The 15,624-nt window shown below is 55.4% G+C and overlaps 1 protein-coding gene across 1 annotated transcript; it reads left to right on the plus strand.

Annotated features, from left to right (window-relative positions):
- The first annotated feature begins 5,845 nt into the window (after positions 1 to 5,845).
- Positions 5,846 to 7,998, plus strand: LOC112974592 (myogenesis-regulating glycosidase-like). Its single transcript, XM_026083721.1, has one exon. It carries the CDS (start codon positions 5,846 to 5,848, stop codon positions 7,880 to 7,882), a length of 2,037 nt encoding a protein of 678 aa, XP_025939506.1. The 3' UTR covers positions 7,883 to 7,998.
- Positions 7,999 to 15,624: the final 7,626 nt, after the last annotated feature.

Genomic DNA, 15,624 nt, shown 5'->3' on the forward strand with positions numbered 1-15,624 from the left:
GCGCTCTCCAAGCGCAGCCGCTTCTTGGGCGGGTGGCGGCACGTTTATAAAGCGACACAATAACAAATTGAAAAAAAAAAAAGAGGAAGGGAAAGCGAGACCGGGAAGCAAACCTTGTCACAGCAGCAAAGACGCCGTAATCTTTGCTGGCTAACTATATATATTATATTGCATGGACGCAGCAAATGCAATAAGCTTTTAGTGGGGTTTAGCACAGCTCCAGGCCGTACCAGCTGAACGAGGACACGGCCCTGGCCAGGTGCCGCGTCCGTCAGCGGGAGAGAGGAACGAGGTGCCGGGTATCGCTGCCGTTTGCTTTGCTAGCAGAGATTTCCCTAGTCCAGGGGCTGTGGCACGGGTACCCAACTGCCAGTTTTATTTGACGTTTAGCCTCCGCTCCTGTCGGGCATAAGCTGAGTGTTTTTAGGGAAGGGCTCTACAAGAGTCGCCGGCGCGGCAGTAGCTGAGGTTCAGGCGACCGGGAGATACGGTGTTTGGGGAAGCTCTGCGTGGGGTGACGCTGGGCTGAACCGGCGAGCAGAAGCCGTGGGCGTCCCTGCCGGGAGCCCGAAGGCAGGCGACCGGAGCTTGCTCTCCCTCCTGTTCGCACGCCTGGTGTAGCGCCGTAGCAGCAGAGCTCACCTTGCGGCTGAGCTGTGAGAGCAGCGGCGTGCCCGGTTAAAGCGAAAAACCAGCGTATCAAAACTTCGTTTCACTGATTAGCCCGCTGCGGAGAGCAAAGAAAGCCCGTGCTTTAAAGGGGGAATTGTCGGCTGCGTTGGATATTCAGTCGTCAGCTGCCAGAATCGACTCACGGCTTTATTTTTTTTTGTATCACAGACATGGTTGACCACTCGATCAGGTATTTAAATGCGTTTGGGGCATCTCCTGACACTAGCTGACTCCAAGGAACGTAATTGGCCTGTAAAAAAGTGCCGATTTCTAGAGTATAGCCGGCGTATTTAAGATGCAGCGGAGGCAATGCTGCAGTTTCACATCTCTTCTCGATCCTTGCAGGCCAAATGAGGTCCCGGCAGCGTTTCTGCGTTTTCCCCAGGAGCCGTATATTCGGCCGGGACCCCCAGGGAGTTTGGGATTTTAGCCCCCGGGTGCCCAGCGCTGCTGTGTAATCCTGACTTCCCGAAGGGGCCGGCAGCGAGGGGGTCGCTCGCTGCGCCGGGCAGCCGGGTTGCTCTGCCTCTGCCGGCTTTCCGTCCCGGCGCCGAGAAAACCCGCCGGGCGGCGCGGGCGGCTGGCGGAGCCGCGCTGGGGACGGTGCCAGCTCCTAGCGCTCGTACGCCCCCGCTTGCCGCCGGCGGGAAAGACGAGGCTGCCTGCCCAGGGTGCGGGATTATTTTTCCGATGCTTAAAATACCTCCCTGCTGAATTCGGGAGGGATCCCTGGGAGGCGACGGGAGGCAGGTCCCGACCGGCCGCGCGGGGCAGCCGGCAGCGGGGCGTTAGGAGGAATGTGCTGCCGTGTTGGGGGCGCGAAGGCGGCATCCTGACCGGAGCCCGTCCGCGGAGGGACTCTGCCGGAGGCGCTGCCTCCGCACGGGGGACGGCGCGAGCCCGGCTCGGAGGGTTTCCTTCCTGCAGGGCTTTGGCGGAGTTGCCCTTTCCCCCTCAATTTGCCAGCCTAATTCCTTGCTCTTTTACAGGCTTGGCGATGCCCGGCAGCGAAGGCCGCGGTGTTTCGTTAGCTCGACTCCTGCCAAAATATTCGGGAGGAGGCGGCCGCGCCTGGCGCCGCGGGGGACGGTTTCTCAGCATCGTGGCGTGGAAGCTCGTGAGCTTCCCCAGGGTCTGGGCGAGAGCTCGGATGCCGGAGCGGTTCAGAGCTGAGCCGGCCCGGGCAAGAAAGACCAGCCCAACGTTACCGACCCTCTTTAAACGAATGACCTGGTTTCGAAGGTGCTGGGGTTAGTGGTGCTGTGGGTCTCGCAGCCCGCGTTTAGCAGCGGTCCTGATAAAAATAGAGCGGGCCCGAAACGGGATTTTTATTTTTACTCCATAAAGCGCATCCCAACTCTGTTTTGCTTTAAGACAGACAGACCGGCCTCTTCCGCGGAACGGGCAGAAAAAGCTTCCTTTGGGGACAGCTGGGAAGCGGCCCCGCGGCGAGCCGCGAGCGCGCTCTTCGGCTGTGACGCCCGCCGCTTCCGATTTTCTGCTTTGGGATGAGCGAGAGGTCACCGCAAAGTCACCTCGGAGCGAAATAACAGGTTTGCCTGCCAAAAAAAATGCCGAAAGAGGCCCTCCCCGGCTCTGCGGGAACGGATCCCTCCCCGGGCCCTGGCTCGGCGGCGAGGGGCGTTATCGCAGGGGCAGAGGCGGCCCGTGGGCTGCGGAGCCGGGCGATCCCCTTGCGCCGCTGGAGCCTTCCCCCATCCATCGGGAAGAGGGAACCCCGCGGGCAAAGGATGCATCAGCTCGCGGATGCATCCCGACCTAAGGACGCCGGCTCCGGAGCTGAATCCGGGCGCTCTGCCCCCCCCCCCCATTTGCGTCCCCGGCAGCGCCGGGAAAACCGTTCCCACAAAACGTGTTATTTCCCTGCCGAACGGCAGCGACGGGCGCAGCCCTTTCTCCTGCGTCACCGATGCCAGCCCGTGGCGGGGGGGGGGAGAGCGAAGCAGCAGCCTAAAAATAGATCAGCTTCAAAGTCGCTCATAAATAATAAACCAGTCTCCGGGAAGGGAGCGCCAAACCCAGGAAGGCCCTGGCGCCCCGGAGAATCGCTCCGCGGCTCTTGGCATCGCATGGAGGCGAGGAGGTGGCCGGCTCCAGGCTTCAATCCCCAAACGAGAGCGCAGGGAGAGAGCCCCGTTCCTCTCCTTTTCCTCAGAAGGGGAGGGAGCTTGTAAAAAGTCTTTTCCCAAGCGGAAAGATCGGCGGGGTAGACGGTTGCGCTATATTTTCTTCTCCCCGGGGCCGAGATAGCCGGCGCTGGCGCCCTGTCTCCGACGGCCGCGGCTATTCGCCCCTCGCTCCCGCCGGCATCCCAGGAATTTGCAGCGCAGCGAGGGAGGCACCTCGTTTTGCTTAAACGTATACGTATTTCTATTCCTGGAAGCAGGCGCCAAACCCGAGCGCGTCGTTTCCGTGCCGGTGGCCTTGTTCAGGCTAATCGCATCCTAATTCCCCCCTAATCCCATTTAAAGCAGCTGGCAGGCTGCGAGGTCGCAGCCCCCGGCAGACAGTCAAAATGACCAACCCAGGCCGAGCTGGTGCCTTCGTCTCGCCCGGTCCCCGGCTGCATCCCTGCCCCACCTCCGCTTCCCTACAGCCCAAATTTCCCTCCCGGCGCTGCTCGGCTCGCTCCATCCCTGCTGGCTGCCGGCGTCCGGCCGGTGCCGCGCGTTGCCGAGCTCCCGGCGCCCGCTCAGCCGGGGAACGGGGCTGCGTCCGAGGGAGGCGGCCGCGGTGCCCCCCTCCCTGCAGGCAGCGCTCTCCTAAGTGAAGAAGGAAGAGCCGCAGGGAGCTTCGGTCCTGCCCGAGGAGCTGCGTCGGTCCCCGGGGAGCGGGGCTTGGGGATGCTCCGGCTGGTCCCTCCCCTCTTGCAGTGGGGCGGCCAGGCTTGGCCGTGGGGGCTGCTCCGATGCCTGGTTTAACTTCTGGTTGGAAACGCTGCGAAAGGCTTAAAAAGAGACAGGCGGGGGCCGGGGACGACTATCCTGCCGAGGGCAGAGCCCCAGGCCTGGCAGCGGCTCTCGTGCCGACGGGATGCAGGCAGCCTCGCCTGCTCCCGGGCTTTTCCCACCAGGTCGGCTCCTGGCGATAAGAAGGTCCCTCCAGCTGCAACGTCTGGCCCCGTATCCGCTTCCGGACGAAGGCGAAAGGCAGCGTTACTCTCCCGAGTCTGTGCCCAGGCGCCGCAGCCCAGCCGTTGGGCTTTCCGCCCGCGCATCCTCGGGATGCCGCTGGCGCCCGCGCGGTTGTTTCACCTACGACCCGGCTGGAGGCTCCCAGGGAGGGAGGGGGGGGGGGGCTGGCTCCGACGGCGGCGCTGAAGGGGGGCGAGCACCCCCCCGCGTTGCGCAGCCTCCGCGGCGCCGTTCGCTAGCGGGCTGCCGCCCCCCGGCATAACGGGSGCTCGCTCGCTCGCTCGCTCCCTACCCCGGCGCATCGCGGCTGCTGCGCGTCGTGCTCGTACGCTCCRTCGAGCCGAGGGAGGAAATAAATAGGTTTCCCCGAAGGCGGTGGAAGGAACAGATTTGGACTTTGCCCGCCTTTTTTTTTGTTGTTTGTTTGTTTTCTTGGGGGAAAAGATCTGTTCAAGGGGCAGAGGGAGATGTGCTCTCGCAATGAGTGCAGCGGGGGGAGCGTTCGGTTTTGACGAGGCACAGGGAGAAATCCTGTTTTTGCTCTAGGACGCTTTTTTCTTCTGAAAACAAGCTGACCCCTTAGAGGAAGTCACCGCGACCAGCTTTGCTTTTGCCTGAAAAGAGGGTTTTTCCCTCCGGTTTGCCTGGCGTGACGCAGGTGACGGGGGCCTGCTCCTCCCGCRGCCCGCGGCTGGGCCGCCCGCTCCTCTGCAGCGTCCCGCCTTCCCTCTGCTCCTCCTCCGCGGGGTTTTGCTTCTCGCTCTCCYGTGTCCTTACGTTACTTTTCGCCTCTCTCCATCCCAGCGCTGCGCTTGGCCGGGCCGAGCGAGCCYGCAGCCAAGAGAAATCCATTAGGGTCTTGGCGTATGCACGCTGGCTTTGTAAGCATCCTTGTTCCCGGGGTCCGTGCGGGAGGGCGCGGGCTGGAGCCAAACCGCAGCCRGCTGGGGCTCGGCTGTCCTGTAGGAAAAGCCCTTTGGAGGCCCCCCCCTCCCCAACAAAATTACTCTATCGCCTGCCCGCAGGGAGCCGTCGCAGGGATTTGCATGCGTGGCAGGAGCGAGCTGCTCTCCTGCAGTGCGGGGCTGTTGGTGCCGGGGCTGAGATACTTCCCGCRTCCCCGCTTTGCTGCACGACACCACCCCTGCATGCCCCGGGGCCGGCCACAAGTTGCCTGTACGTCCCAGCTCCGTTTGGCAATCGGGGGATGTGGAGAAACTGGGATTCATTCACCTTTGGTGCAAAATGTCCTGGGGTGCAAGTCTGAGCTGGAGCAGGCGGGGGACAGGGAGGGAACAGCACAGTAGATGATCTGAGTTAAATCTGCCAAGGAGACAAATTGATTAAAATTAGGATCAGCTGCTGGATTTCATTACACAGTATCTCTTATGGCTGTTAATTAGCCCTGTCTGTTAAAAGACACTTGTCTGTGCACCAGCCCCTTCGCCTTGCCACCTCCCACCTCCTGCCCCTGCCCTGTCTCCCCTCTCTGTCCATCCACTAATGATTCCCGCCTTGCTGGATCTCGTTCCTCCTCCCCCCAAATAGTTAAGGCAATGATTTGGCATTTACGGCCTTAGGGTTCTTCTGTGCATGGGGGGGTCAGGCTGTTGTCCACACGAGTTGTCTCCCTGGCTGTTGTCCACACGAGTTGTCTCCCTGGGAGTATGTTGAGGCAGTGTTTGCTGTTGTGTGTACAGCACCTGGCACGTTGCGTCCCGATGGTTGGGAGCCTTGCAGAGCTACTGAAATTGAGGTAGGAAGGAGATGACAAGTGATCCTTTGATTCTGAGACTCTTCAGAGACTATATATATCCTTCTTCTTTTTCAGAGACTGGTGCTCTGGGACACAGTGGAGGTGGGAACACTCTTTATGGCCCATTTTCTTCTCTTGAGAGCCTAGTAACATCAACTCCATAGACAGAGTAGACAACTGCCAGTCTCTGAACTACAGGACTTCCTGCAAAGACGTCTTTCTTCCTGCTCCTTTGCACAAAGYGCTAGAGGAAAACAGCATCATGTACACCTTCCTGCCCGAAAACTTCACCCCGGTGAAGCAGAAGCCCTCCAAGGAGCTGAAGCCCATGCTCGGGGCCATCGTGCTCGGCCTCATCCTCCTCATTGCCGCCGTGGTGGCCTGGTGCTACTACACRGTGTCCCTGCGGAAGGCGGAGCGGCTGAAGACAGAGCTGATGGACCTGCGGCCGGACGGGTTTGTCATCAAGAACCAGAACGGGGAGGTGGTTTTCCGTCTGGCCTTCCGGTCGGGGAGCCTCGACCTGGAGTCGTGCTCCAAGGAGGGAGAGATTTTGAGCTGCACGCGGTCGGACCGGGGGCCGCTGAACTTCTTCATCCAGACGGTGAAGCCCAAGGACACGGTGATGTGCTACCGCGTGCGCTGGGAGGAGTTTGCGGCCGGCCCGGCGGTGGAGCACACCATGTTCTGGGAGGACGCCCACTGGTACGGGGGCTCGGAGATGAGCACGCAGCACTGGCCCATCCGCCTCRCGGGCTACCAGGAGCCCRTGCCCTACGTGACGAGCGACGTCTACTCCTTCCGGGACAGCTTTGGGGGCATCCTGGAGCGCTACTGGCTCTCGTCCAAAGCGGCAGCCATCAAGATCAACGACTCCGTGCCCTTCCACCTGGGCTTCAACGCCACGGAGCGCACCCTCTTCTTCCAGGCCCGCTACAAGGATTCTCCCTACAAGCCCCCGCCGGGGCAGCAGCCCTTCCCCGAGCTGAGCTACCGGGTGTGCGTGGGCTCGGACGTCACCTCCATCCACAAGTACATGGTGCGCCGGTACTTCAACAAGCCCTCCAAGATCCCCTCCGAAAATGCCTTCCGCTACCCCATCTGGTCCACCTGGGCCCTGTACAAAAATGATATCGACCAGGATAAACTCTTGAGATTTGCAGAAAAGATTAAGAAGTACCGTTTTAACTGCAGTCATATTGAAATCGATGACACGTACACACAAGCGTACGGGGACTTTGACTTCGACCCAATCAAGTTCCCCAATGTGACAGAGATGTTCACAAAACTGAGAGAGGATGGGTTTAAGGTGACCCTGTGGACTCATCCCTTCATAAACTACAATTCTTCAAATTTTGGGGTGGGGATTGAGCGCCAGCTATTCATCAAGGAGCCATCGGGACGGCTGCCAGCCATGGTGGAGTGGTGGAACGGCATCGGGGCCATCCTGGACTTCACCAACCCRGCAGCCCGGGACTGGTTCCAGAGCCACCTGCGACAGCTCCGCCACAAGTACRGCATCTCGTCCTTCAAGTTTGATGCCGGTGAGACCAGCTACCTGCCCAAGCAGTTCAGCACCTTCCGGCCACTGTCGGACCCCAGCATCTGGTCCAGGCGCTACACGGAGATGGCCATCCCCTTCTACGAGCTGGCYGAGGTGCGGGTGGGCTACCAGTCCCAGAACATCTCCTGCTTCTTCCGCATCATTGACCGTGACTCCGTGTGGGGCTATGAGCTTGGCCTCAAGTCCCTCATCCCCACCGTGCTCACCATCAGCATGCTGGGTTACCCATTCATTTCTGCTGACATGATCGGTGGGAATTTTTTCCCCAACAAGACGGAGGGTGCAGTGGAGATCCCAGACCGGGAGCTCTATGTCCGGTGGCTGGAGCTGTCGGCCTTCATGCCCTCCATGCAGTTCTCCATCCCRCCCTGGCTCTACGACAAGGAGGTGGTGGAGATTGCGCAGAAGTTCACRGAGCTGCACGAGTCRCTGGTGGCCCCGCTGCTGCTGGAGCTGGCCGGGGAAGTGACGGACACRGGTGACCCCATCATCCGGCCCATCTGGTGGATCTCTCCCCGCGACGAGGCTGCTCACAAAATCGACTCCCAGTTCCTCATTGGGGACACCCTCATGGTGGCCCCYGTGCTGGAGATGGGCAAGCAGGAGCGCGACGTCTACCTGCCGGCGGGCAAATGGCGCAGCTACAAGGGGGAGCTGTTTGAGAAGACCCCGGTGCTGCTCACAGACTATCCCGTTGACCTGGACGAAGTTGCCTATTTCCTCTGGGTTTCATAACAGACTCCTCCACCAGATTTAAGCTTGGGAATAACCATGCCTTACACTAGGACTTTATGACAAATAATAATTCTAATTGCACATTTCATTTGGGACTGGGATTGAGGAGGGGAATTAAATAGACTTCACTGTCTTTGGGGTTCCTTTCTTATTTGGAATGGGGTGATTTTTTTTTTTAATTTGGGGCAGGTAGGAGATGCGAGATCAGTTACAATAGCCAGAATTTACTGTGTGTATGTGAGGAAAGAATTGTGAAGCTSTCTGTAAACACATAGTTGAACCTAATACCTTTTCAGTTCCCAAGGATTTTGAGAAGTGAAGGTTGATTACTGCCCAGTGGGAATGTTTTTTCTCCTCTGGGAGTGCCCAGCGGTGGGAAAGGGGACATTTGACTTGGGAGGGTTGCTGTAGCACAACCTGCCTTAAGTTTTATAATATGGCAAACATATTTAAAAGGACTTTTTTAAGTGGAAAAAACTATCTAGAGATATATGCATATATATATATACACATATATATATATTTTTTCCTTTAGTCTAGTGTGGGACTGGACTAACACTTGCCCTATACTCCTGCTTTCTCGGGTACCAGGCGGGCCAGGTTACTCAATCAACATGCAGGTATTTTGACTGTACACGCTGCGTATTGCTTCCTGGGGCACCTGCGTCCCRCCTCCTCGCCCACCTAATGCCTGCTGTAGGGCTCTTGCTTTTGTGGTTTGCCTTCAGAGTCAACGTTGCCTTTCCTAGAGCAGTGCCATTCATATCGGTGTGTCCAAATAGTCTTTTTAAAGCGTTTAGCATCCTGCTTTATGACATGATTATCCTGCAGATAGCATCCTTTTGTTTTTAAGGAAAGATARGCTTTCAGGTTTGTTCCTGGCAGAAGAACTGCCTGAAGCAAAGCAGTTCTCAAAAGGTATGTGTGACTTTTCCCGGGGAACAGCAGGTTCTCACAAGTCGCACGTGTCTTGGATTGATGAGCCCTGATGGTAACATTTGCTGCTAGCCGGCTTGCCGGTGGGTGGAAAATACTAGCTTTTGCACTGATGGTTTTGCGCCAGTGGGTGTTCATACTGCATCCGAGGAAATGTTCTCATGTGCCATAAAAATTAAGCTAATATCCGTCTCCATCTCAKGTTGGAGTTAGATGATGATTTTGTTCAGGGTTTTTCTGAAGCAGCCCTTTGCTCTGTTGGAGATTTAGGGATCTCCTTCAGGCAGCATTTGCAGCCCTGGAGTTGGGGCTGGTGTAAGAGCCTTCTGGGGGGCACATGGAGTGATGTGTACTTCCGCCCAAATCTTCTGCAGCCAGGACTGGCGAGATCCTGGTTCAGGTCCCTCTCCTGCCCTAGAAGGGATTTACCCTTGCACTTCTTTCCCCTCTCTCTCTGGATGCTGCAGTGTGAGCCTGCAGACATCTCTCTCTCTCTCTCTCTCTCTCTCTCTCTCTCTTTCCCTCTTTCTCTCTCAGTCTTTCCCATTAAAGCCATTCGGTTTTGTACGGGAAGATATATTTACAGAGAGACATTGGCAATCTCTGCTCTGAGAAACAGCTAATAGTATCAAAGTCTGGCAGCCCTCCTCCCCAGGGCAGGACTTTCCCTGCTCTGCCCTGGATGGAAATGGCCCATGAATTTTTAATGAATCTGTGCAGAACTGAACTGCTCTCACTGGGAAGGTTCGGAGTACCCTGCCCAGACTGCGGCCAGCTGAGGAGAGCTTAGCACATGCAGGGCTTTGCAGGTGATTGCATGTGAGCTGAGCATGGGTCCGGCATGAGTGTGCTGCACACCACTCAATACCAGTGATGGTCTTTCTCAAAATCCGTCTCTTGCACTGGGCTTTGCAGGGGGCAGAAAAGGTGATATGCCAAATTTGTGGATYGTGGTGGCATCCAGGAACAGAAGTGTAGATGTCTGAGGGAAAAATCTAAAGTGCTTGTATAATTAGGGGGGGAACTGAGGAACGTTTTGGAGATGCATAATTTGAAGGACTGTTTGGAGCAGCTTCTGAGGTCTGAATGGATCTGCCCTGCAAAACTTGGTGTTTTGGCCTCAAAACCAGATGTAGGAGAGCCCTATGGGTCCCTGTCTTCCAGGAACACAAAAGTGTCCTAGGCTCAGCTCCAAAGTCTGCTTTTTCTGGTTTTAGATATGAAGGTCTTGAGTTTGCTCCCTGACATTASTCCTTGTACCACTTACAGACCCCCTCTGGCAGGGAGTTAATTCTGGACCCTGACATAGGTGACCAGGGCACTGGCAGGGTTTGGCCCTCGGACTGGAGGAAGGAGATGAAGGTGAGGAGCTCATGGACATGAGTCTAACTGCCGCCTCTGGGAAGGTGAGGTGTGGAGAAGGCCTTCYGCTCTTCCCCAGCTTCATGTGCTGCGTTAGGGTAGACAGAGGTCTTGAGCCCTGTCCATTGCACAATTTCCTCCTGACGTAGTCAGTAGAGGAGTAGTCCTCACTAATCCGTTTCCAGCCCCAGAAAAACATAAAGGCTGTAGATCCAGTTCTTCACTTTCGACCTTGCCTTGCGAAATAGCTTGTTCTCCCTTGGCTTGGGAGYGGCTCTGTGCTTTGCTGCACAGTCAGGCTGCTAGTGACACTCTATGGCCCCAAACACTGGACTGCATGTAAAGGAGCCCACCACAACCCGTGGATGTTGCACATCTCCTCCTCCCCTCCTCCACTGTGTCACTTGCTGCACGCCTCACTAGTAAGGGGTCAGGCTATGTCAGCTGGTGAAGAGCAAACCAGCATTCCATTTAGCATCCTTTTGTATCAAAATACTGGGAGTAATGGGATGAGTGCCTTAGATCTCCCCACAGTGGTTTCAAGGGTTAAGAAAACCTGTTGTGCTTTGCGTTGAAGCAGATGAGGAGAGCTCGCACGTGCTGCTTCTGTCTCTCTTTGCAGGAGATAACTTCTCACACCATTTRACATGGCTCGCAGACACTTGCCTGGCCCTGTCTGTGACTGAAATGGTCATGTCACTACAGCCCTGCTGTCACCAGTGCAGAAAGGGAGGACAAGGACATCACAAGTAAGGTCAAGAAAAGGCATCACAGAAATAAATTTTCCAGTGTGTTCTTAGAGATGTTGGTCCCTCTCTACAGCAAAGACTTTCAGGACTTCAAGGGAACCTGGAAAGTGTGAACATACCACAGAGAGGTCAAAAGACAAAGATCAACTTGGCTCTCCATTCGCACAGCCTGACTGAACCAACACACTGACCATTTGGAGTAGACAGATGTTCCTCATATCTCTGGGTCTCTGAATTGCTGTGAGTTACTCCAAAATGTATACCATCCCGGATGAACAAGAAACTGGAATTCCAGCTGTGCTTTCCAGTTTCCCTTTGGTTGTGGTGGCAAGCTAGGACATTTCGTGTGAGTTATGAGATTATAGTCTGTCTAAGGCAGCTGGATCCTAGAAGCTGTGCCATGGAAGCACTGAAGTTCAACTGAGCTCTGTCAGGAAGGTGCAGGAGGAAATTCCCCATAGACACTCTGTCCTCTTTCCCCTCCTCTCAAAAGAAAGAATTGTATTCTCAAAGGGTTGTTGGGTTTTTTTTTAACTATCTTCATAAATYGGTACAATTATAGACTGTCCTTTTCTAGGTGCTGTAGTTAGGGCGTAAGTGCCTATGGCTGTTCAAAGCTCCAGCTAGGAGACAAAGTAAACTTGCTGTTACAAGGACATAAGGGATGAAGCTGAAGAGTGGATGGCTGACCAAGGGTCTGTGGAACCAAGGCTTTCGCACATTTTGGGGACATATTCTTTGGCAGCCTGTCTTCAGCAGGGGTTTTGCTGAGGGTGATAGCTCAGAAATGCTGCCTCGAGATGTTTTGCAGGCCTCTAGGTACCCTTTCCATTAAACTTTTTATTAAAAACACTATTTAAAACACTACTTTACTGTAGTTCTGCAGCCCAGCTATAATATCCATGGGGCCTTACAGACCRCAAGTGGTCTGTGCACAAAAGCTTTGGGAACTGCTAGCCTCAGATCATTTCCCCAGTTTGCACCATGGGTCACCATCCAAAACAGGGTTTGTTCAACTCAGCCAAGGAAATGCCCAGGGACAGGTTTGGTGGATTGGTTCAACCTTTTCCAGTCCATACAGCTCATACCCCTGCCCGTGTCTGATCATGGCTGAGCAGCAGGTCAACGTGTTGATGTGATTGAATTTTGAAGCTTGCACTGTCATGTTGGGTTTAATGGATGCTTGTGTTTGCACTTGCCTTCTTAAGTCAGACTGTAATGTTGCTGCATTTGTTTTTAACCACTTTTCTAATTCATAATTGTTATGAAAACAAACTGTAACATTAATTGCCTTGATTGATATAAAACTTGGAAAAACAAAAGGAAGTTTAACTATGTCCATCTATGCCAAGTGAGGGGGGCCAGTTGTTCAGGCAGTGAGTAACACATTTGGGACTGTTGTCGCCCCAGCCTTCACTGAAATTAGAGTTGACGTTGTTGGTTTATTTAAAGCTTGCATTTTGAAGCTTTGATGATAGGTGTTTTAAAGAGGGGAACTGGCTGCTCCCCAGCCCCTGCTTGCAGAAGTAGCAGGGGACTGGGATAAAAATTCCCCATCCTCCAGCACAGACTGCTTTGCATCAGGAATCACCCTCCCATGGATCCCTAAAGCAAAGGGAATAGCTGTGTCTTGGGGCTGGCCTGGAAAAGACCTTGCCCAGGCGGATCCTGCTGCTGCATCAGCCCCTGGGAAGGACCAGGCAGCTCTGCTCCTATTTCTGCTGGGAAACGGAGGCTAACGCCTCGGAGGTACCTGCTCCCACCCCAGGGCATCGCAGCCCAAAAGGGCCCGTTGGCATTGACACTGGGTGGGTCCTGGGGATGCCTCTCCACGTTACTCACTGGGGACGTACGGTTTGAGACTGCTTGCAAGCACTGATGAAGAGGAGGCACCTCTCTGATGATACCCCAGAAAATCAGGATGCTGGAAGGAGGCCAGTTTGGATATTTGCAGTTACAGGAGCCAGACACCAAGTCGGGGTTTGCACTAAAGTGACGCCTTGGAGCTACAYGGGAGGAGGAAACAGAGCTCACAAAACTCATCTGAGAGCCTGCCTTTTTATTTTGCGTCCCCTAAAAACTGGGGCTGTGCCCAGGGAGGGCGCGCGAGTCCCTCCGGGAACAGGGCTCCGCTCTGCACTGGGTCCGGCTAGCTCAGAGGGGGCTCCTGCCGCCCACGGGGAGATGCCAAATCGTGCGTTATGCAGTGCTGCAAAACGCGCTCCGCAGCTGCATCTGGCGCAGGGAGACGTGTTATTGGCAAAGTACAGGAGGCTACAGTGTAAAACCAATTCATTTTAAACCCRATTTCAGAGAGGTTCCTGGGGGTTAGAGCAGGGCAGCAACCGCCGACCTGCAAGAGCACCACCAGGGATGTGTCCATTCCCACTGGAAATCACAGCTTTTATTAAAAAGTAAGAAAAAAAAGCAGGCCTATAGACACAGACCAAATCTGGGGAGAAACACGGTAAAAGGACAAGCTGACAACAACAGATTCCCTCCAGGTGCCCAGCCAGGCTGGCAACCTTAGGAAAAAAAAAATCCTCTTCAGTCGCAGCTAGGCTTGAACCACGCGAGAGCTGCCAGCTTGCAGGTCCCTCGCTSCCCGGGAGAGCCTTGAAGATGGTCTCAGCTGATGCAAAAACCCAGAGGCCAGCTAGAGAAAGGCAGTGATTTTGTTGTTGTTGTTGTTTTAGCCAGTGGGGGGTTGGGTGATTTTTAGCTAGTGATTGCCAAAGATTAAGGGCAATAAGGAAACAGGCAGCCGGGGGCTAGCGGTGCGCTGGGGGAGACGGGCTGGCAACCGCAGAGCTTGTCTGGAGCTAGGAGCACAAAAAACAAGCGCAAAAAAGCGAGCCGGGGCTGAGGCTCAGCAATGCAAACRCACCGTTCTCCTGGCAGCGCGAGCCCCGGCACAGGGCTGCAGGTCCCCGGGAGCCCGCGCCCCCGCTCAGCCCCCGCCGCACCGCGTACACGGCAGCGAGCAAAGGCAGAAAAACAGAAAGGGTTGGGGTCTGGGAGGAGGGCTGACGCCTGCCGGGACCCTCTGGTTCCTGGAGCCCAGCTGCCGATGCCCAAACCAGCAGCCGAGAGTGGAAGAGCTCGGGAAAGTGGGTGTCATYCTCGGGGCGAGGAGACGCTGGTGGAAACCACTTTGCTGGGGTGGGAGGAAGCCCACGGTAATGACCCAAAGCAAGTCTGTTTAGCCCCGCACACCGCTGTCAGATACAGCACTGCTTTGCCTTTCACGTTCCCAGATGGGAGGGTTTGGTGGGTTTTCCCTCCCCATAGCCATGCCTGCAACAGCGTTACGGTGGTGCGGGTTAATTTTTCACCTTGCCCCTAGGGACATCTAGAAAATATTTTGGCTCATCCCCAGCCCGTCACTTGACAACGTCTTTTTGCAGCGACGACCATGCCGGGTCCTTGCAGCGTAACGGAGCCATCGATTGGCACCTGGATCCAAGCCAGTTTTGGGACTGCCTAGCCCAAGCACCGAACTGGACGGATGCTCTGATGGGTCCACGCTGCTGGGGACGTCCGAGCCTGGCATTAGGGAGGGACAGGGACGGGGCATCATCACYGTGCGGGGGGCCGGGAGCAGCCAGTGTGCCGGCTACGCACCCCGTGCCTCCGAGCCCCGAGGGGGTGCAGGGCAGGGACAGGGAGGGGACGGGTGCACGAGGTGCCCCTAAGGAAAGGGGCTCTCTCCTGCCCTGGGGCCGTGCACAGCTCTACCCCACAGCTGCCGACCCCCTCCCCAGCGCCGCCAGCACCCAGCAGCTGGGGGGGGGGGGGGGGTCAGGCTGTGGCCAGCATCGCCCACTCCCTTCTATGCCGTGGGGTTTTTCTCCACACAGGCTTATTTATCTGTCGGACCTCATGAGCCATTTCCAACGCTGGCAGCGAGGCTGTGCACGGCCAAAGGAGCTGAGTAAGTGAAGGAGAAAGCAGCCGTGTCTGCGGGGTGGCTGGGACTGGAGAAGGAATGGGTCTCTCATTTTGGGAAGGGCCATCACGGCCCGGAGACACCAGGCCTCTCATAGGACACTCAGTCACGTCAAGATTTATTTTTTTTGTCAAGGGGATTTTTCTTTTCCCCGCAGCAGTGGCAGTGATGCTACTGGGAGGTGAGAAGTAATAAGCAGAGAGGTTTCATGAGTCAGTGGCTCAGCAGGGTGGGCTCACTCTGGATTAAGCTCAGATGCCAGTAATATTTCAGCATATACTTACAGGCTTTAGTGAATCTACACCAGAGACATGTTTCTCCATAATTTCTCCCAGTGAAGGAGGAAAAATGGTTGCCACAGTGTTACTGAGCACTAAAGCTTATTTCTGCTTGCTCAGTCCATGGGAAATGCAGACTCCCTTTGCTACTRCATCAGCATGCATCAGAAGTGTGGTCTGAAAATTTGGTCCCTCTCGCTTTAGGTTAATCACAGACTGTTTTTTTTTCTTTTTTTTTCTTTTTTAAGTACCCTGCTCCAAGTACTTCCTTCGCTAAATAAATGAAAAGTTATAAATATCTCAGGGGATCAGCTGTACAACTGGATAACAATAGAGCCCATTCAATTGCCTTTACAAAACAAAAATGTACATGCCATTTCTTGCCGGGAAACAATTACAGGCAGAGACTATGTTTCTATATGTTGTATTTATCATACTGCCATGGCCAAGACGTCCATCCAATATATT

The sequence above is a fragment of the Apteryx rowi genome, unplaced genomic scaffold, assembly GCF_003343035.1.
Source record: "Apteryx rowi isolate R43461 unplaced genomic scaffold, aptRow1 scaffold_612, whole genome shotgun sequence".
Lineage (NCBI taxonomy): Eukaryota > Metazoa > Chordata > Aves > Apterygiformes > Apterygidae > Apteryx > Apteryx rowi.